General features: G+C 40.5%; 1 protein-coding gene across 1 annotated transcript in view; it reads left to right on the forward strand.

The window, feature by feature from the left end:
• The first annotated feature begins 6,477 nt into the window (after positions 1-6,477).
• Positions 6,478-22,603, forward strand: part of RPGR (retinitis pigmentosa GTPase regulator) — an 84,449-nt gene continuing 68,323 nt past the window's right edge. Inside the window, exons 1-7 of the mRNA XM_059385267.1 lie at positions 6,478-6,737; positions 8,500-8,625; positions 9,113-9,205; positions 10,655-10,717; positions 13,172-13,330; positions 14,783-14,932; positions 17,991-18,149. Of these exons, the coding sequence (XP_059241250.1) occupies positions 6,575-6,737; positions 8,500-8,625; positions 9,113-9,205; positions 10,655-10,717; positions 13,172-13,330; positions 14,783-14,932; positions 17,991-18,149 (913 nt within the window). The 5' untranslated portion in view covers positions 6,478-6,574. The remainder of the gene's footprint in view (positions 6,738-8,499; positions 8,626-9,112; positions 9,206-10,654; positions 10,718-13,171; positions 13,331-14,782; positions 14,933-17,990; positions 18,150-22,603) is intronic.

Below are 22,603 nucleotides of genomic sequence, written 5' to 3' on the forward strand. Positions count from 1 at the left end.
ACTCCCCATTTTTGTGCATTGAATTTTTTTTTTTGGTTAGGTTCTTTTTATTTATTTTTTCCTTTTTCTCCTCTTCAAGATTTGGAAAAAGCAAGCCATAGGCTGGGAAAAAATATTTGCAAAACATAAAACTGGGAGCAAATACTAAGTATCTACCCAAAGAAGAAGTTTGAGATTTGTACACACACACACACACACACACACACACACACACACACACCCATGAATAGCCATAGCTGCTTTATTTATGACTATACTAAACTGGAAAGGACCTAATGGTCCATCAACAGGTAAATGGATAAATAAATTAAGGTAGATGCATAAAAAGAAACAAATTACTGATAAAACCAGCAACATGAAATCATTTTAAAAACACTATGCTCGGGGCGCCTGGGTGGCTCAGTTGGTTAAGCCTCTGCCTTCGGCTCAGGTCTCAGGATCCTGGAATCGAGCCCCACCTCAGGCTCTCTGCTCAGCAGGGAGCCTGCTTCCCCCCCTTTCTCTCTGCCTACTTGTGATCTCTCTCTCTGTGTCAGATAAATAAATAAAATCTTTAAAAAAAAAAAACCACTATGCTGAGTGAAAGAAACTAGACATGAAAGAAATTATACAAAAGACAATACTAATCTATGACTGATGAAAAATCAGAATGAGTTTTTTTTTCCCAGGAGATGGGAATGGAAGGGGGAAATATTTACCTGGCTTAGGGTGGTAGTCACACGGTATACTGGTATAAACCTCTGTCAAGGCTCACCAAAGTATACACTTCAACGGGTGCATTTATTTTATTTTGGTTGTCCAATCAAGTTGACTTAAAAAGAAAAAATAGTTTTTTTTCTTATTTTTTAAAAGATTTTATTTATTTGTGAGAAAGAGCACGTGCAGGGGGAGCAGCAGAGGGAGAGGGGGAAGCAGGCTCCCCACTGAGCAGGGAGCCCAACATTGGGCTTGATCCCGGGACCCAGGGATCATGACCTGAGCCAAAGGCAGACGCTTAACTGACTGAGCCACCCAGGTGCCCCTACAAATATTCTGTTTTTCATGTTTCCATTATTTTCAATAAAATAGCATCGTATAGTGCACTTTGTAATTTTATTTTTCTCAACATTACATTTTTAAAACTCCTTCATGTTTATACATGTAGAACTGTTTCATTTGTTACAACTGCTAAACAATATTCATCCCTATGTGAATAAACAGTCTTTCCACTCCTCTAGTGATGGACATGTAGGTTATTTCCACTTTTTTCAAGGATAAACAATGCTGCTGTGAACAACTTCATGAACGCCTCTTTGGGCACAGTTACCTGTTCACTTTTATTTCATTTTAGCAAATTATTTAAATAATGGGATTGTAATAATTTGCATTCTCACTAGCAAGCTTCCTGTATCCCTAAATACTCAAACACACTTAAAGTCAACAATATTATTTTTGCCAATAATGTGTTTCTCATGATTGCTTATTTTGCATTTTTGTTATTTCCATTAAGGTTAATGATCTTTTTACATGTTTATTGGCCATTTGGATTTTTATCTCTGTGAATGCAATATCCTTTGATTATTTTGTATGTCTTTCATTTTTGTCTTTTTCTTCTTGACTAATTAGTATTCTATACGTATTCTGAATACGAGATCCTTTATCCGACAATTATCTATAGTCACATTTGCCAGCCTGTTCATTTATTGTTTCTCTAAAGTACTTCTTGGGCTTTTCTGGGAGTTAAACTCCTGCTACATGAAGTATGATCCATGGACCAGGAGGATCAGCATCAGCTGGGAGTTTGTTAAAAATGCAAATTCATAGGGCCCACCCGAGATCTGCTAAATCAGAATCTGAATTTTAACAAGACCACTATATGATCTGTATGTGTGTTCAAGATTTTTAAATACTGGATTAAATGATTAAGAAAAGTGAAAATTTTCTTCCTTAGGGTAATGGCGTAGTAGTCCCCACCTAATTTCTGCTACTTTCTTATAAATGAAACTCCCCAGCTTTGGACCGGTATGTCCTCAGTTCATATATCCTGGCGCTGTACCACAAAAGTTCAGAAATCAAAGAAGCTACTAGAATTGGATTTATTGATCTTCGGGTTGTGAGATAGAGCCCCGCATCTGGCTCTGTGCTCAGCACAGAGTCTGCTAAGATTCTCTCTCATTCCGCCTCCCCCTGCCCCCCAGTGTGCACGTGCGCTCTCTCTCAGATAAATAAATCCTAAATCTATTTTTTTAAAAAAAGAATCTCATTTGTGAGTCTGGATGTCTACAAGATTTGGTAGTAGGGTTTTCCAAGTGGAGATACACCTGTTTTTCTGATTGCCAAGAAAGAAATGGTGTTGGCAGTTGCATTGTAATGTAATTCAAAATGCAAGCCTTGGAAGTTTTGTTGACTGCTGCCAAGAAAGGAACTAGTTCAGTGAGGAAGCATAATCCACCAAATGTCTTCCTTGTTTGTACATGCTTCTATTTTTAAGTTGACACAGAATGCTCCAGAACTGAATAACAACTAGAATTAATGGGGGAAATTGCCCAGAATTGTGCAGGTTGTCAGACATGTGATGACTTCTCTATATCAACATGATTTCCCGAGGTTGGCCAGCTAGGAAGGGGAGCACTCACGGTGAGAGCACAGCACTGCAGCCAAGAGTCATGAAATTATCCCTTAGCACTCTCTGCCTTCTCCAACACGAGGAACGTGACTCTGCAGGTTGAGACCATCTGGCTACGGGGATGTGGTGGAGACACGTACTTCTTACTGACTGTCAGGAATGCTCCCACCTTTCCCCGCCTGCCTGCAGCGCACGGGGGCCCAGAGCACTGGATCTGGCCACGGGGTGGTAAGAAGCAGAAACATGTTACCTCTAGCCGGAAATATTTCATTCCCCACCGCCCCCCCCAGACCTGCTGCAGCCACCAAAGAGGTCAGGAGTCACAAACAGTACAGTTACAAGATCGTCAGACCTCCATCAGTGGTCCTGGCCCCGGAGTGATCAGGTAAAGCAGATCCCCCCGCTGACCCACATTGGACATGTAGCATGAGTGAGGGAAAGAATGCTTCGGTTTGTGTTAAGCCACTGAGATTTGAGTGTCGCTTGCAATGAAGCATAGCCTGGGTTACATGGATACAGTGAGCAGAGCTGACTCTGCCTTATTCGTGAGCACCTTATTCGTCACCGTTGAGTGACACCCTCTAGCCCAGGTACCATGCTGTAAGCTCCACGGGCATGATCTAGTCCCTCAGCTTCTGGGATAGACAATAGTATTATCATATGTTATATGACATATGCAATATGCATCTGTATCATATATATCAGTTTTATGTATATATGATATATAGATATATATGACATATATATATGATATATAGATATATATGACATATATCTATATATCATATATATATGTCATATATATATATATCATGGGTATAATGTGCAAGGAGGTTTTCTTACTTTCTTCTTGTTATGCTAAAAGTAGTGTCTCCCCTTCTAGCTAAGACTAGTCTCTCCACAGATCTGGATGCCATCTCTTCCACCCTTAGAGGATTGGTTATTCCTTCATTCTCCTAAATCTGTTTTCTCTCCTACGTGTTTTGCCCCTCACCATTCTCAAGTCTCCCCAAACCTTTTTTAAAAGATTTTATTTATGTATGTATTTATTTATTTATTTATTTGACAGACAGAGATCACAAGTAGGCAGAGAGGCAGGCAGAGGTGGGGGGGGGGAGCAGGCTCCCTACTGAGCAGAGACCCCCGAAGTGGGGCTGGATCCCAGGATCCTGAGATCATGACCTGAGCTGAAGGCAGAGGCTTAACCCACTGAGCCACCCAGGTGCCCCTCAAGTCTCTCCAAACTTAGCAGAAGCCCTCCGTCCATGTCCCTTCCCCTTCCAAATACTATCTCCTGTCCCCTCCTATCCCATTTCAGTCTCCGATGTCTGAAGGGTTCACCCTCACTTGTTGCTCTCAGTTTCTCCCACTTTCTACTCAAGTAATGTTTCTTCTTCCATCACTCTACCGAACACCTCTTTTCAGCACTATAAATGATCTTTTCATCGTGAAATTCAAGGGGCAGTTTCCATCTTACATTTCTCAGCATCACGTGACACAACTGACCACACCCTTCCATTGAACCCCTAATCTGGGAACTCTCCCTCTGTGGCTACTCTCTGCTTTTCAGCTTCATCATCTCTTGCTGGGCCATTAAGTGTTGACCTTTAGCACGACCCATCCCAGTCTCTCTTCCCTTTTCATTCTATAGTCACTTTCCAGTCTTTCACCTAGAAGGGTTACCTGAGGGCACCTAGACCCAGCCACCCCCAAATATGTCCCTCCACCTGCGGCTCCTACTTGCCAATTGGCTGCTCCACTCAGCACTTCCACTTTGATGCCTTAGTGGGATTGACGCTGAACTGTAATGTTCTCTTCCCCCTGCCTACCTAACTCCACCCTTCCTTCCCTTTCCACGGTGTTCCTGATCTTAGTGAGTGGCACCAGCCGTCCCCCATTTGCTTATGTTGGAAACCCTGGAGTAGAGCTGCATAAGTACCTTCTGGAGCGCTCAGCAGCAAAATATGCTATCTCTTTTTGAAATAAAACAAACAAACTAACTTGGGGCACCCAGGTGGCTCAGTGGGTTAAGCATCTGCCTTCAGCTAAGGTCATGATCCTGGGGTCCTGGGAACGAGCCCCACATGGGGCTCCCTGCTCAGGAAGGAGCCTACTTCTCTCTCTCTCTCCCTCTCCTCTCCTGTTCCTGCTCTCTAGCTCTCTCTATCTTAAATAAATAAATACATAAAATCTCAAAAAAGAAACCCTAAAGCATACCATAACTAAAGGAAGTCTTTAAAAATTCTTCTTTTCCCACAGTGTCCTGCACTGCCCAAGAGTCCATAGTTGGTTACCAATTCCTGGTGATTCTGCTTCCTAAGACATTTTTAGGTTGGCCTCCTCCAGATCGGCCAATACACTATATTCTTTTTTTTTTTTTAAATATATTTATTTATTTATTTATTTGACAGACAGAGACCACAAGTAGGCTGAGAGGCAGGCAGAGAGAGAGGAGGAAGCAGGCTCCCCACTGAGTTGAGAGCCCAACGTGGGGCTCGATCCCAGGACCCTGAGATCATGACCTGAGCTGAAGGCAGAGGCTTTAACCCATTGAGCCACCCAGGCGCCCCCAATACACTATGTTCTAAGCCATACTGACTGGTTGTCGTTATATCTGCAGTAGCCTCTGAACCCTCCTCCTTCCTCCAAATTATTCCCCACACATCAGCCAGGCAGGACGATTCCAGGAATACACGTAGCTGATCCTGTCACTCCACTACCTGAAACCTCTCAATGGCTCCCCACTGTCCTTAGAGTGGAATCTCAGTCCTTCACAGGTCCACAACCCCGCCACTTTGCCATGAGCTAGTGTCACCTCTTTGAGCTCCTGCAAAGAGCTCTGTTCTTTATGAGCCTTTGCCCACGATTTACTTTCTGCCCAGAGCTCTCACCTCTCCCAGCTTCTCCTTCCAGTTCTTAGATTTAATGATGTTTCTTCAGATAAGCATTTCTTAACCTCTCACACCAGGCCAGTGCTCCCCATTAAACACTTTCTTAGTACCTCCGACTTTGCTTTTTAAGTAAATGATTATTTGTGTATTGCCTCATTTAATCTCTCCTTCTGGTTTTAACCAAACTCCCTTAGAAAGTCAATAATACACTCTTCTCCACACAAGGTCCCTGAATCCGGCTTCTAGCTGGTGCCCACAACTACCACATGTACATACATTTCCTCATCCTGGAAGATGGCTTTTTGCCTCTGTGTATTATGGTGTATGGGAAACTAAAGTTTGTAGAAAAATATCTCTGGACGAATTCTAAAGCAATGGTGGTCTGCTGTTTGTGTATCTCTTTGTGCATTTCCTGTCAGTAGTGGGTGGCACACCTCAGCCTTCTCAGGGAGGACAGAGGGAGAGGTCCAAAGGACAGGCTGGGCTGGCTAAGCTAGACCCTAGCTCTCCTCCTTTGTATAATCAACACATCCACGAGGGAGTAACATGAACCACCTTACAGGATCGCGGTAGGATTCATTCATTCGAAAAAGATTTAATGAGCATCTAGTATACGGAAGGTCTCCGGTTACATGCTGGGAATACAAATGCGTTTTGGATATTTAGCAGAGTCCCTATTTCATTTATAGTTAGAGATGGTCACTTATTACTAGTATTGTTATGGTTATGTGTCGAGGGTTGCCTATGTCACATAGTCTGAGTGACAGAGTATGTGATATTTGTGACGTTTGTCATTACGCTTACGAGGTCCCTGCCAGGCCTAGATAAACCACCACGATCAGCGAGCAGCCTCAGAAGCATCCCTGCGCGCGGCGTGGCCGCCCCTCTCCTCCCGGCCACCAGAGGGCGCGCGGCCTCTACCGCCCCGCCCGCTGCGTCTGCGCCTGCGCCCGCGCCGTGCCGGCCGCCCGGCCCACTGCTCCTCTCCCCCGTCGTCGGCCCCGCCTCGCGCCCCAACGTTCCGCCTCCGTTGCCCCTAGCGGCTGTTTGTTGACTTCCGGGGACGCGGTAGTAGCCGATGTCCGGGGTGTCGCTATGGGGGCCCGGGGGGCTTCCGCGGCCCGCGTCGGGACTGAGGCCCTGCCATAGGCCCCACCGAGTCGCCCCCGCCACCTTTCCGGGTCAGGCGCAGGCTCCCCGCATCCCCCTTGGCATGGGGGAACCCGAGGAGGTGGTGCCCGGTGAGTCGCGTCCGCGGGGTTGGTGGCGGGCCGGGAGGGAGGGTCCGCGGGCGGGCAGGCGGCCAGGTCCCGCCTCCGGGCCGCCCCATCGAGGGAAAGGCGCAGGCAACGGCCGCCGGACGGGGTCTGGAGCTCGGGCCGCGTCTGGGCGATAGTCTGAGAGGAACAGAAAGGAAGGGCAGGGGGAGCACGGGGGAGTGGTGCTTGTGTTTTTTATTTTCTCTTTCTTTTGAAATAAGCTTTCGATGAGTTTCTCGAACGCAGGGGCAGTTTTTACCTCCCTATAAACTTTCCCAAAGTACCCCCTTCGAGGTCCCCAAGACCCAGTTATGTATTGATTGCAGTAAAGAGTGGGTGACTAGGGGGCGTGGGGTAACAGACGAGAGGGGAAAGCTACTTAGAGAAAAGGGGCGGTGGGAGCCATTAACGAGCGCTCTTGTAAAACTTTAACCCTGAGCTGCAGAAATACGTTTGACATTGTGACGCTGTACCACACATATAGTGTAACAAGTTTCATGAAGTGGTGCTTACTCTAACCACTTGGTTGCTCTCAGGTCTGTCGTATAGTACATTCCTTTGAAAATGATAGTCGTGACTTACTAAATTGATTTTCTCACCCACTAATGGGTCAAGACCAAAAATTTAAAAAAAAAAAAAAAGTACTGGATTACAGCAGTATCAAGTGTGTGTGTGTAGCGTTTTCTGCCATGTTCTTGTCTCTAACATGATTAGATTCCTGACCTCCTGGAGTTCACAATCTAGTGAGAAATACTAGAAAGTAAGCATAATGATAGTACCATTTCACAATAGATAATAACTACTAGGGGACAGAGCAAGCCACCAAACCTTGGCTTGGGGTGAGGGTATCAGGGCAGGCTAACTGGGAAGCCAGAATAGAACAAAACGAAATTATTCATTCTAGAAATACCCAAAGTGTGTTCTAGAACCTGGCCTTTCCAATCTAAGTAATTGGTTTCAATTGACACACCTCACAATTGTTCTCAAAGTGTTTTTCATAGTGGCTAGTCCCTTGTACATTATCATTTATTATTAATACTTATGTTCCCTATATTTACTTTATGGCACCCATTAGTTTCTTTCTGTGTGATTATTCTCCTTGAGATTATCTCAAAAGTTGGATCTGGCCTCGTGTGCGTGCGTGCGTGCGTGCGTGTGTGTGTGTTTAAAATGTTATAGAGAACTGGTAGGGATTTTTGATCTTTCTCTAAAATGGTACTGGACCAAAATAGTTTGTGACTACTACTCATATCAGGTAGTGTTTAATGACTTAAGAGTGTTAAATCTCAACATACTCTATGGACATGATGCTAAAAATGAAACTCAATACTGTCCTAGTCCCGTGTGTGGAGAAAAGCCTTCAGTCAGGCTAGACCATGAGGTGTTGTAAACCAGTGTTAATAGGGCAGGATTGTTATCAATCAGCTCATTCCAGGGAGCAGATGGTCCATCGGGGGAAACAGACTTTCAGTAACGGAGGACTGCCTTACCTTTTTTTTTTTTTTTTTCCCCTACTTTCCTCCAGTAAATAAGTAATACTTATTTAGTAGATTTCATAAATAAAACCAGAATAAAGTCTGAGCAGTAAGACTGAATTAAGGTAGAAGGAGGATGTAAACAGTGCTGGAGTGGAGCAGAGCTGCCATGAGACAAGGAATCTGTACAGATAAATTACCGAAAAAAAAATTTTGGTAACAGACAACATAGTAAAAGTTGTAAAATAGAAACTATCATATATTTGCAGGTTCGGGTGCTGTGTTTACATTTGGAAAAACTAAATTTGCTGAAAATATTCCCAGCAAATTTTGGTTTAAAAATGACATACCTACATTTCTTTCATGTGGAGATGAACATACTGCTATTGTTACAGGTTAGTACTGAAATCCTAAGTGAGGATGGTAATCCTGAAAGAATCCTAGATATTATAGATGTGCTGTGTTTCAAACATGTTGAATATACTTTCCTTTACCAGAATAATGTTTTTTCTTTCTTTCATCAGAGATTTCTTGACAATGTGATGCATCAAGGGAGTGTTTTAAATTTTAAATCCCCTTGGCATATTTAAATAGGATTTTGTATAAATGCTACTTTCTTGGAATAAATTTATTTTAATATATCTATATAATCAAACTGACTACTGCATAATCTTAGAAACTTTTTACACCTAACAGAATCTGGTAACCTGTAATGGACAGTTAAAATAATTCATTTTAACCTGGGCAAGGTAACCTGTTTGAACACGGGAAAGCAATACAACTTTTAAGTGTAGCCTTTTTTATTGCTTTGTGATGACTTGATCTCACATCACTTTATGTTGAAAATGCTTCGATTTCTTATGTCTTTTTCCTTCCCACCAGGAAATAATAAACTTTACATGTTTGGCAGTAACAACTGGGGCCAGTTAGGATTAGGATCAAAGTCAACTATTAACAAGCCAACGTGTGTCAAAGGTTTGGGGTCTTTTCTTCTTTATTGCTTTAAATACTTAAACCTCATAAAGTACTTTGTATTGATTGTGATGTTCTTTAATATATTAGGAATAATAAAGCCCTTAGTTCTTTATTTTCCATTATTTACTTGGCTATTATTGGTGTCTGACTTTATTTTTTATATGATAATCAGAACTACTTTTATGTGTTAGGGTCTAAAAATCACATTGCTTTTAAACCCAAAGAACACAAAGGAAGTGATGATTCTTCAGTATTACATTTGAATATCCTTTTATTTTGCCTGTTTGTTAACCTGCTTAAATATTACTGTTATTATATATACAAAGAATAACCAATACAATATATAAGAATTTTGAGCTTTGTTTTACTTGTTAGAGTTGTTGGCATCATGGTTCTAGGTAGCTGTTGGCTTTATGAATTATACTTGACCCTGCTGTATATAGTGAGTAGATGTACTGACTGAGACATTTGGACTAGGGGTTGATTAGTAGTGTCCTTAAAAGTACAGGACAAAATATTTTAAATCCGGACTCTCCCAGAAAATATGGGATATATAATACCTTTACAAAGCTTTCCTGGCATTATGTGTAAAGCTTCTATTTTGCTGTAACCTGTGAACAGGTGATGGAGATTCCTTGGGATGTGACAAGAGCAATATTCTTAATCTTCCTATCCAAATTTGTAATTTCAGCTCAAAATGTCAGTGTAGTTTAGCATATCCATGCTATTTATAGATAATGTTATGGAATTTTCAAAGTATTCCACTTGGTCAAAAAGTATTTATTGAGCACAATCTACTAAACCCTGGGGTTTTTTTTTTAAACCCTGGGTTTATTCACATGATCTTTACTCTCAAATATCTAATAGATGAAGTAACAGGATTGTCTAGACTGTGAGATCTTTGACACCAGAGACTCTGTCTTAGTGATTTTTGCAGCCTCTATGGTAAGCACTTAGGCAGTGTTCTTTAAATCTCTTTTGAACATGTAAATGAATGAGTGAAGAGCTTTACCATAGGTTATACCTGTGACTCTTGGACTTGTAGTGTTTCGCTGTGTGAGATAGAAGGTGAGCTTGACAGTGGCGATAGCAGATTAGGGACTAGGTGATTAGTTTGGTGAGGAGGCAGTGTAACAGTGCCATGAATCTCAGTACATAATCATTACCTGTGGACATTTTAAAAACACTTAGATGCCTAGGCCTTACCTCAGACCTGCTGACTCAGATTCTCCAGGGGTAGGGCTGAGCTATCTGTACTTTTCTCAAAGCTCCACTGGTCATTATGATGCACAGCTAGTTCTAAAAACTTCTGGCTTATTAATTAAGAACTTTGGAGTCAGACAGGCTTGGGTTTAAAATCTCATTTCTACTGGTTAGTTACCATTTGACCTGTGTTATTTATCACTGTTGTAAACATAAAATCTTTTGTCATTTTTAAAATATTTTTAGCTTTAAAACCTGAAAAAGTGAAATTTGCTGCCTGTGGACGGAACCACACCCTAGTTTCAACAGGTATAGTATTCAATCTGTGTGACTTCCTTCCCAACTTGAGAACAGATCTCCAGTATGGTTTTGTAAAATTAATAGAAATGGTACCTTGGCAATAATAAGATTAGGATTTTTAAAAATATAAATGGTTAGCACACTTGTTTGCCTTTGAAAATACATAGATAGGAGCGCCTGGGTGGCTCAGTAGGTTAAGCGACTGCCTTCGGCTCAGGTCATGATCCTGGAGTCCTGGAATCGAGTTCCACATCAGACTCCCTGCTGAGCCCTCCCGCTGATCTCTCTCCTCTCATGCTGGCACGTGCTCTCTCTCTCTCTCTCTCTCTCAAATAAATAAATAAAATCATTAAAAAAATTTAAAAGAAAATACATAGACAAATGTTACATGCCTGCAGAAAATCTTGGATTATGTCAAGGGGCAGCCCATCCTTACCTATGTGTACACCTCAGGGGCCGCCCGCTCCTGGTCTTGCGCTTTCCTCTTTTCTGAGGGTGAGTGGGACCTACCCCCAAAAGGCTATTGATGTGAACATAGTTCCAATTAAAATCCAAATGGGCTGTATACGTCTGTGTGTAGAAACTCAAAAGGTGTTTTTAAAGTTTGTATGGAAAAGGACAAGACCCAGAATAGCCAAAACAGTTTTTATAAAAAACAAAAGCAGAGGACCACCACTACTGATTTCAAGACCTCTAAAGCCACAGTAATCAAGACATTGGGCTACTGGCAAAAAGAGAGACAGAGATTATCAGAACAAAACAGAGTCCAGAAGTAGACACACACATACATGCCCAACTAATGTTTGGCAAAAGTGCCAAGGCAATTCAATGGAGAAAAAGTAGTCTTTTCAACAAATGCTCCTGGAACAAGTGGCCATCCAGGCGCTGATCACTGAGCTACCTTTCCTACCTCCTTCCCCCCACCTCCTGCCGCCCACCCCCATAGCCTCTTCTGTGTTCAGGTTATTCTCATCATCTCTGGCTCCTCCTTGGCCCTTTCCCCTCATTCATACGTTTGCCTTGCTAAAATGTCTTTCTCTTATACAGATTCCTGTCTTTTAAGATCCAGTATTAAGTCTTCTTCCATGGAGCTTTCTGTGGCTCTTCAACTTTGACTCATGTCATCCTCTGAACTGCTTTAGCATTCCACCAACTCTGGTTCACCCAATATGTGTTAAATTCCATGGCCTTGTCGTATGTTCCATTGGAAAGCTGGTCTTGGTTCCTCAATTAGATTTCATCTTTTCTAAAATAATATCTTAAATTTTTACTGACTCAGGCTGGTTTTGCTCACAGTTTCCCCTATAATTTAGTGAGGCTTTACCTTTGTGTGCATCTGTATGACAGATAAAACTAAGTTTTTTTTTTTTTTTAAGATTTTATTTATTTATTTGAGAGAGAGACAGTGAGAGCATGAGCGAGGAGAAGGTCAGAGAGCGAAGCAGACTCCCCATGGAGCTGGGAGCCTGATGCGGGACTCGATCTCGGGACTCCGGGATCATGACCTGAGCCGAAGGCAGTCGTCCAACCAACTGAGCCACCCAGGCGTCCCTAAAACTAAGTTTTAATATGTGTATGTTTTTAAAAATCTTCATTACTTTTGAGCTTACTGACAATTTTTATTATCTAGGCATGATATACTTCATATTTAATTAATAAAGTAATTAACACACATTTATATAGTGTGTACAACAAACATATGCCATTCTAAGAATTTTATAAATGTCAGCTAATGTGATCTTCATACGAGATCAGGCGCATTCAGGGTGGTATGGCCGTAGACTAATGTGATCTTCATTAACAACTCTGTGAAGTAGGCACTATTCTTATCCCCATTTTGCAGATGAGGAATATGAGAGCCACTGTGACGCACAGCTTGCCTAGGTCACACACCTCATGAATGGCAGGCCAGCATTTGCATCCAGGAAATCTGGCTCTTCAGTCCTTTCTCCTAAAACACAATACTATATTGCCTTCTTGTTTAGCTAGAAAATTAAAATACATATAGAATTTTCATGTTTCTAATTATATTCTTTCTGGATTTGCCTCATTTTACTCATTACATATTATATCTCAACTTTAATGGGTATGGAAGTTAAAATTAATGAACCACATCTCTTTTAAAATAGTTTGATTTGGATTATAAACTAATTTGGAAATTACTTTTCTCTTTTTGCTCTGATTTAATAAAGCGCTGCATTAGCGAGGAAATATATTCTGCACGTTCTGTGCATTTTAGTTGCTACTTAAGCTCTAGACCAATTTAGAAAATCTCACAAAAATGTATAACCTTGCTTGTTTTGCTTGATTTTTGACAACGAATTGGAGTTGTTCACCAAATGGTGGGATAATGTCAGCTTTCGGCTTCCTTCACTGTTAATAGAGGAAATATCTGGAAACTGGCCTGTCTCGTAAAGATGGTGACTGTAGTATATGGATGTTTCTTTCCTTTTCCATGTGCAGAAGGAGGCAAAGTATATGCAGCTGGAGGAAATAATGAAGGACAGCTGGGACTTGGTGACACTGACGAGAGAAACTCTTTTCATCTAATTAGTTTTTTTACTTCCCAGCATAAGATTAAACAGCTCTCTGCTGGATCCAACACTTCAGCTGCACTAACTGGTGAGAATTTGTTCCACATCAGGCTGGGAATCGTTCCTTTCCGTTAGACCAGGATAAGCCAACTGAGTCACCTGACCCCAGCGGTCTGTTTCGTTTTCTTTCCTTAACCATGTGTTTTCAGAAGACATAAAAATTGAACTTTGAATCATGACATATAGTCCAGTTTTGTGCTTACCTAGGTTTAGACATAAACACACGTAGCTGCCATGCTTCCATCTACTCCTGTAGATACTAAATATTCATCCTGTGTTCTGGACATTATATTTGCAGCTCTAATAAGTTGCTATCAGAAACAGAGAAATCGGTTGGATATGTGTTATCAGAATATGGTCTGGGGGGTGCCTGGCTGGCTCAATTGGAAGAGCGCGTGGCTGATCTTGGGTTGTGAGTTTGAGCTCCACCTTGGGCATAGAGTTTACTTAAATAAATACACTTTAAAAACAAAATAAATTACACAGTCTGTATTGGTCATTGCATCTCTCTGCTCTCCCTCTCTAAGCCCATATGAGAAATGTCTTTAACATGGGAGCCAAGGTACCCACGGTGTCTGTGAAGGAGCTACAGTGGGCTTCTCCGCTCCAGTAGGGGAGCTGAGTGGCCCCTGGTGCCACTCCAGCTGCCAGGAGGGCTGGAGTCACATGGCAGCACCGTGCCCGCAGTACCATCCACTGTCCACTTAGCCTCTCGATGTCCTTATGGTTCTGATTTTCCATTTTCCTTTAATTTGGCTTATTATTAAACCACTTCAAAGTTTTAAAAAATTTAAATGAATTAAAAGACCTAAGTCTTGATAATTTCCTTCCTAAAATATTTTGCCTAGTTTCATTTCTCCTTCCCTTGAAACCCTAATCAGAAAGAGCACAAGCTGCTGCATTCTGGAGATGCTCTGTGTGCTCAGGTGGCTCCCTAATCTCTGAAGCTGCAGTGTGTGTTTTCAAGGATAAATTGTAAAACAAAACAAAACAAAACAAAAACCACCCTGAACTGCATTTCTTTTTCTTTTTTGTTTTTCTTCAAAACATTAAAACGTTTATATAGTGTTCTTAAGAGTAAGGTCCTCCAGGCCGTTTTGACCAGGGACTTGCCCAGGAAAGGTCCAGGGCTGCTTATGCTGTTGTTCAGTTCGTTTGCAGTCTGAGTGCTTGAGAGGAAGAAACATTTGCTGTTCGGAGATGGTAAACTAAGAAAAGGAAAGAAGATTCTGTCTTTGCTGTTGAGATAAAAATATGGACACGATTTACATCATGTTATCCTCTTTTATTATCCTAGAAGCCTTTTCTGTTAAAATTGAACTCTTATGCAGCTAGCTGGTGTGAATGTCTTAGTTGCACTTTTCTATCAAGACACATAGTTTTTCTGAATTAAAGAATAAGTGCTGTGTTGGAAATATAATAACTCGATAGCCTTGCTACCTCCTAAAACCTTGTTTTCCTCCTTGTGTTTTCTTTGTAGAGGATGGAGAGCTTTTTATGTGGGGTGACAATTCCGAAGGGCAAATTGGTTTAAAAAATATAACTAATGTGTGTGTCCCTCAACAAGTGACTGTTGGGAAACCTATCTCCTGGATCTCCTGTGGATATTATCACTCAGCTTTTGTAACAAGTAAGACAGAACATTTTGGATTCATCATGTTACCTCCTATTTCTAAGTGTTTACTCAATTGATAATAAAATCTAATTCTCTACCATACTGTGGAAATAATGCCATGGCAGTCTGTCATGAAATAATAGTGGTCCATTTGGGGTCACAGTGTTTTCTGCATTTTAATGAGAGTTTACTTTCTCTGAGATGTTAACTTTTTTTGTGAATATTAGAAAAGCAAAATGTGTGTGTTAGAAACTTCTAAACCTTGGTTCTCAACTTCTTGGATTGCTTGACATTGGAAATGAGATCTATGGGCCACTTTCCCTTGGGTGCACTTGCCTCTGTACTTAGACCTTGTCTACTTTTGTCCTGCTAATTTGCTTTTATCAGTTCAGTAAGGGAGTCATACACTTCCATGGTGAGAGCAGGGATGTAGAGTAGGTGGAAAGGGAAGATTGCTCAGTATGAGACAGGATTTCCTTTGCCAAACTTTGCTTAGCATCCCCAATCTCTCCCTTTCTGGGGCTCCCTGGCAACCTTTATCTGCCTTAGTTAAATATTTGAAATGTTTATTTGAGTCTGTGTCTATATAGAGAGTGGTAGAAGTGTGATCGTTCGATTGGTGGGGTTTTTTTAACAGCAAAAACACCTGAGGAAATAGTTTTCTGGCCCCTTTTAGATATCTCTAAGTCTTTGTTTTCCATTCTGTGCTTCTCAGATTCAGATTTAGAAAGTGCTGACTGACCCATTCCAGTGGCCCTCGGATTTACTGGTGAATTGGTAGCACCATGGTACCAAGAGAGGGCAAACTCTGACTCAGCTGCCATTGTTTGCCACTCTATCAGCTTGTATCTTGGACAAACTAATAATAAATATCGTCAAATGAGGGAATAAGTGAATGAACAATTAACTGTGTTCCTTGGGGCAGTGCTACCTACCAACTAACTGGCAACTTTCTGGATCCTGGGGTTGGTGTAGTGCTCACTTTGTTTATGAGACAAACAAAAAACACAAACGGAAAAACACAAAAATCCCAAGCAAGAGCATTGTCTTATTTAGATTTTAACAAAACTGACAAATTCAATTTTATGACTAAACTCTGCTTTCAGCCAGTAGGAAAACAAGGAATTGCTCATTGTAGCCAACAGGCATTACACGGGGCTTTTTTGTTTTGTTTATATTTATGCCTTTAAAAAAAAACAGCTTTGTGGGGTGGAATTTAAGAAAGAAGACAAACGAGCAAAGGGGAAAAAAGAGAAATTAAGAATCAGACTCTTAACTGTAGAGAATAATCTGATGGTTGGGGGCAGGTAGGTGGGGTGGGTGAACTAGGTGATGGGGATTAAGGAGGGCACTTGTCGTGACGAGTACCTGGTGGTGCATGGAAGTGTGGACTCACCATATAGTACACCTGAAACTAATATTAAAAATTAAAAAAAAAACATACACAAGACCAGCTTTATTGACATATATAGCTCACATACCATACAATTCACCCATGTTAAGGTGTGAGGAGCGGCAGGAATTTATAGACAAAAGTGGAAAGAAACTCATCTGGCCTACTAACTCCTTTCATATCAGAGGCAAGAGGCATGGGAAAAAGAGGAAGGGAGCCAGAAGAGCATTTCTGTGCTGGTGCTAAATACTTTTTAGAAAGCTGTAGTTCAAAAAATTTCATTTTCTGTGCAGATCACTCCAGAAAATCAGTAGAGCTGGGTTTGTAGTATTTGACCAAGTTTTCAGTGGTGCATACTATGTGTGTTGAATGTCCCACAACTTCCCTAAGTTCTGTTTTGCTAGGAGAACTCTCAAGCTGCAATAGCTTGAGTTCTACTCACAGCTAAGATTTATCACAGCAAAGGATACAGAGCAAAAACGGCTGGAAGGAGATCTGTGTCCTCCAGGGTAGTCTCACATACACTTCCTAGTCCTTACTCTTTGCGGCACAAGACATGCTTTGAACTACAGGGATGTGTGCCTCATGTCCCTGCCCAGAGAAGCCCACTCTTCTCAGGGTCTTTGGCTTCTGTGTGGGAGTGCTGATTATGTAGGGATACCCTGCTAGCAACTACTCACCGTGACTGAAACTCTGATCCCTTAACATTGATACATCATCAGTGTTGATGGTTGTTCAAAGCAACCCTAAGAACGAACCCCAGTTGGCATAATTTGCTGTTTGGGTTACAAAACAAAATCATCAGTCACTAACATAACACTCCAAGGGCCACATTCCCAGGGGTTGGTCAGTGACCAATCATCGTTCTCTTAGAGACATGCAAATAACAAATACATAATAAACAACCAGATTTACTGTGTTACCTCTCTCCTGACATGAATGGCAACAGGTTCTGTGTCCGATTAGGTTATATATCTACAAAGGTTTTTAAATTCTTGCTTATAGAACTCCATTCAGTTCATAGAAATGAATTCTAAGAAGTTCCTGCTTTCAAGAAGCTCAAGTCATAGTGTGATAAGTATAATAAGAGAGCAAGTTAGTAGTGTTGGTATGGACAAGACAGTGATTAAACATCACGAGTTCCTTGATAAAAGAGAATCTGGAGGAAGTGCCATTAAATTGTACAAAATCTGCTATTTTAAGGCTCAGTCAACATATTCACACAGAAATGCATTTCCTTAAAACCAGTTTCATAAAAGCAATTTTTTATTTCACAAGCATTCATTGAATATTTCATATACCAGACATTGCTAGGTTCTTGGAATACCCAAGTGAACAAGACAAAATCCATGTCCTAATGGAGGCTTAATGTCTAGTCATTTTTGCTTTACTGTAAAAGGAAGTAGAAGTAAGATGGTTTCTATGTGAAACAGCTAAAATCATTTTCTACTTCATTAGTAGCGATGGTCGTGAATTCATAAAGAAATTGGATTAGCATAATCAAGGAGAAAAGAAAATCTTAGCTTGATTTCCTTACCATCCAGTAAAAATATCTTAAGTGTAAACTGATCAAGTTGTCATTTTCTAAATTTTTTATTGAACATGAGAATGTGTACCCCAAACACTAGTATTTTGTCCATAATTATGCCATCCTTGATCATTGTTCTTTTCCTTCAACAGCGGAGGGAGAACTGTACACATTTGGAGAACCAGAGTCTGGGAAGTTAGGTCTTCCCAATCAGCTGCTGGTCAATCACAGAATGCCCCAGCCGGTGCCTGGAATTCCTGAGAAGGTGGTCCAAGTAGCTTGTGGTGGAGGGCACACCGTGGTTCTCACAGGTACGTGTGGCTCCTGCTGCTCCATTCCCTGCTTTCTGGGGTGGCTAATAAAAAAAAATTACATTCATTTTCTTCTTTTGGGATAAAATACTTAACATCTGATCCAATCTCCTCAAAGATTTTTAAGTCTTTAATACAGTATTGTTATCTATAGGCACAGTGTTGTACAGCAGACCTCTAGACCTTACCTTGCAAAGCTGAAACCTTATACTCATTGATTAGGGGCACCCCTTTCCCCCTCCCAGCCCCTGGCGCCACCATCCTAGTCTGTGCTTCTAGGAGCTTACAAACTGGCCTTGCATCTCTTTTCATTAAAATCTCTAGCTTTGATTTCCATAGTTTCTACACATCTTTGGCCTATTGAAGAAAACTGTAAGTAGAAAAAAATGAATCTTGTGGAATTGTTTTTGCCAACATAATGGACATTTTCATGATCTTCACATGTTTCTTGGCAGCTGATAATTGTTCTTAGCTTGTTTTCAAGGATAGACTGTTTTCCTCGTGTGTGTGTGTGTGTGTGTGTGTGTGTATTCTATATTTCTCTAAAATTGGTATAATTTTTCCTGAAATACCTTCTTTCCCCTGTTCATGCTATTTTCTATGTATCATTGATAATTCTTCTCTTTCTAATGTTCAGAATATAAAACTTGGTAATCTATTTTGCATTTTTATGTTCTATTATAGTAATTTAGCAAAAAGTGTTAAGATTTTAAATTACAAATAATAAAAGAAAGTTAGACACTTATTAGCAATGTCAATTTTGATTTCTGTATGTTATATTTGGTATGACATTTCATTTTTCAGGATTCCAGTCAATATGGTAAGATATACACACTACTTGATAACATGCTTACCGAATTGCTGCCTCCAGATTTGTTCGGCATTAATTTGAGTAGCATACAGGGAATACAGCTAGTGAATTGTTATATTTTTTTTTGGTCCAAAAGAAATTAACAAGTTTCTGAAGTCACCACTTAATCTTCAGTAACCGAAAGTTAGCAGTGTTGCAGGCAAATTTTGAATAATATCCAGTTCTCAGATGATATGCTTCATGTTGCTAGGTGATTGTGCGATATTTTATCTTTCCATTTTCCTCTCTTACATTGTTTTTCCTTGACTTTTTGTTCTAATCCAAGTCATGCTTTTTAAGTGGTGATTTCCCAGAATTACAATTCCCAGATGAAATCTGTTTCCAAGTTAGAAATAATTTTTTTCCAAGGCCTCCATTCTATATTTGGAAATAATTCTGAGGTTTAAGATTTCTTTGAATTTCTGTTAACAAAATGGATTTTCATATATATTTTTTTAAGATTTTATTTATTTATTTGACAGAGAGAGATCACAAGTAGGCAGAGAGGCAGGCAGAGAGAGAGAGAGAGGAGGAAGCAGGCTCCCTGCTGAGCAGAGAGCCCGATGCGGGACTCGATCCCAGGACCCTGAGATCATGACCTGAGCTGAAGGCAGCGGCTTAACCCACTGAGCCACCCAGGCGCCCAGGATTTTCATATATTTTTAAGAAGATTTATTTTAGGAATTAAACTTAGAAATTAATCTTTATAAATTATCTGAAAATGCATTCGGTAGGCAGAAGTTCAACTTATTCTTTATGTGTTCTATAATTTCTCTAGTTTAAACAAACATTTATTAGGTGACTGAAGGTTATTCTAAAGAACACAAATGTCGATTATATAAAAATAACATCTCAACTATATAGTATAAAGTATTGTTACATAAAATGAGCACCCAAATAATCCATGTTACTTTTAATTATGCTTAGAAGTTTAAAATACACAGAAGTGTGGGGGTTTTTTGCAATATTATAGACGTTTAGCTTTCTGTGGACTTAATTTTGAGGTTAAAAACTATGTTGCCAGAAATTATTCTCTCTAGATTTTTGCAGACTTTGGGATCTCACAGACTAGTAAAGTTATTGTATTTTAAGTTTTTTAATCTTGTGACACAAATATGAAGACCAGCAGATGGTTGCGATCTTCTGATTTGCATTTGACTAAATGAGGGTATTGCAGGCCAAACGCAACCTTTTCACCATTATATCATAAATAAAGGGGCATTTCAAAATAAAAATTAAGGAGCTCTCAATTTTATTGTAAAAGACACCCTCTTAAATTATATTCACTTATCTCTATGGAAAGTTTACTGCTTTGCCTATTTTTCACATTTCCCCATGGACCTGTGAGAGCTTTATTATGAGCCAGCCCTGGTGAGAAAGCTGTGTTCTGGAGTACAGTATGGATATAATAGTTAGTCCTAACTGATGAAGAAGTGGACCTGAAGCACATACTGATTATTAGTTTGACTAAGTACTAAACGGAATACCTAAGAGTTATAGGATACTTTGAAGACCTTAAAGAAAGAATAGCTAACCATCTGTTCTAGAGCTTTCCCTTCACCAAAGGAAAGGGTTTGAATTAGATGATTTTATGGGGTGGCCTTCCCTAGCATTGTTTTTCCTTTTGTCTATAACTCTGATCTTAAAATATTTAGGGGTACCATTCATTAAAATACTTCAAAGATAATTTAAATTAGTTCATTGCCAGTGAATTTATTTAAAATGTAATACTCCATGGGACCATAAGAGGTGAGAAAATTAAACTACTGGTTGTGGCGATGCTATGATTAGTTTCTCCTTTGAATCAGGGAAACAGTGGACTCCTGAGAAAGGGTAAGTGAGGCAGAGTGATAGATGTATGTCTTCGTCAGCGTTAGCAAAAGCCAAGAAAGTCCTGGTTGTAAGATAGGGTCCACAGTGAAGTCTGGATCCCAAGGAAAAATAAGAACTTAGCTTTTCTAGATTATATATATTTTTAAAGATTTTATTTGACAGAGATCACAAGTAGGCAGAGAGAGGTGGGGGGAAAGCAGTCTCCCTGCTGAGCAGAGAGCCTGATGCGGGGCTCGATCTCAGGACCTTGGGATCATGACCTGAGCTAAAGGCAGAGGCTTTAACCCACTGAGCCACCCAGGCGCCCCTCTAGATTATATTTGGACAAACTCATGATCTCTACAGGGCAACAAGTTACTGTTCATGAAATCAAATGTATTCTGAGAAACTAGAGTAGTATTCATATGAAGCCACCTACTAAAACCTGTTTTCCTAATAGGGTATCATTTGTTAGCATCGAATTACATTGTTAAATGTTACAAAGGTGATGAGACCAAAAATTATATTAGTTGTTACATGTTTAAAAAAAAAGAATGTTAGGTCATTAAAAAAAAAAAAAAGAGGAGACAAACCATGAGACTCATAATCTGACAAACTGAGGGTTGCTGGGGGGAGGGGGTTATGGAGAGGGTGGTTGGGTTATGGACATTGGGGAGGGCATGTGATATGGTGAGTGCTGTGAAATGTGTAAGCCTGACGATTCACAGACCTGTATCCCTGGGGCAAATAATACATTATATGATAATAAAAATAATTAAAAAAATTTTTAGAAGTGTCAGCCCAGTACCTGAAAGCAAACCCAACAGGGTAAGGATCAAAACTTTTATCACGTGATTCAGGCTGCCTATATGGCCTCATTTCACAGGCTCATCTCAGATAGCCCACGTAACCTAAAGTGGTTATTGGCCAGCTAGAGATGGACACTTGTTTTCATTTACCCAACATTCTACTATTAATCTGACATTCGGAACTGGTGACATGCCATACGGTTATTATACTAATTTTTACATTAAAATAAGGATGTTTTGCCATAGCCTCAGTGTGGCTTCATATCCTTGACACAGCCTATTTTCTTTAAGAGGTATGAGCTCTCTGGCTTATTTGTGAAGTGTTATTAGACAGGAAGAATGTAAAACCATATGACAGTAGATAGTTATGTTTTCCTCAGGATCCTCCACTGTCAGAAATGAGATGAGTTGATTAGTTAGTTTTTAGAAAAATGTTCTTAAAACAAAATGTCTTGGGGCACCTGGGTGGCTCAGTGGGTTAAGCTGCTGCCTTCGGCTCAGGTCATGATCTCAGGGTCCTGGGATCGAGTCCCGCATCAGGCTCTCTGCTCAGCGGGGAGCCTGCTTCCCCTCTCTCTCTCTGCCTGCCTCTCTGCCTACTTGTGATCTTTCTCTGTCAAATAAATAAATAAAATCTTATAAAAAAATTTCCTAGTGTGTGTTAAAATCTGCCTGAATGTTTTTTCATGTAAGCCTCCCAGCAACCCTGTTAGGAATTATAACATCAGAGAGTTTAGGTAACTGGCCTGCTTTCCCCCTCTAGTAATAATGGAGGTGTGGACTCCTCCCTGAAACCAAAGCTCTTCCTCTTCCTTCTGTAGCATGGAAAGGTGATGTGTGGGGCTTTGGAGAAGAGATCATGCTTCCTGACTCAGGGCCAGCCAGAGTTGTGTAAAGGGACCCTTTCATCACCACTCACTTATCCTGTTTTTGTGCTTTTCCATCTCTCGAGAACATGTGAGCTAATGTTTAATAAGTTATTG

This window comes from Mustela nigripes, chromosome X, assembly GCF_022355385.1.
Source record: "Mustela nigripes isolate SB6536 chromosome X, MUSNIG.SB6536, whole genome shotgun sequence".
NCBI classification, from domain to species: domain Eukaryota; kingdom Metazoa; phylum Chordata; class Mammalia; order Carnivora; family Mustelidae; genus Mustela; species Mustela nigripes.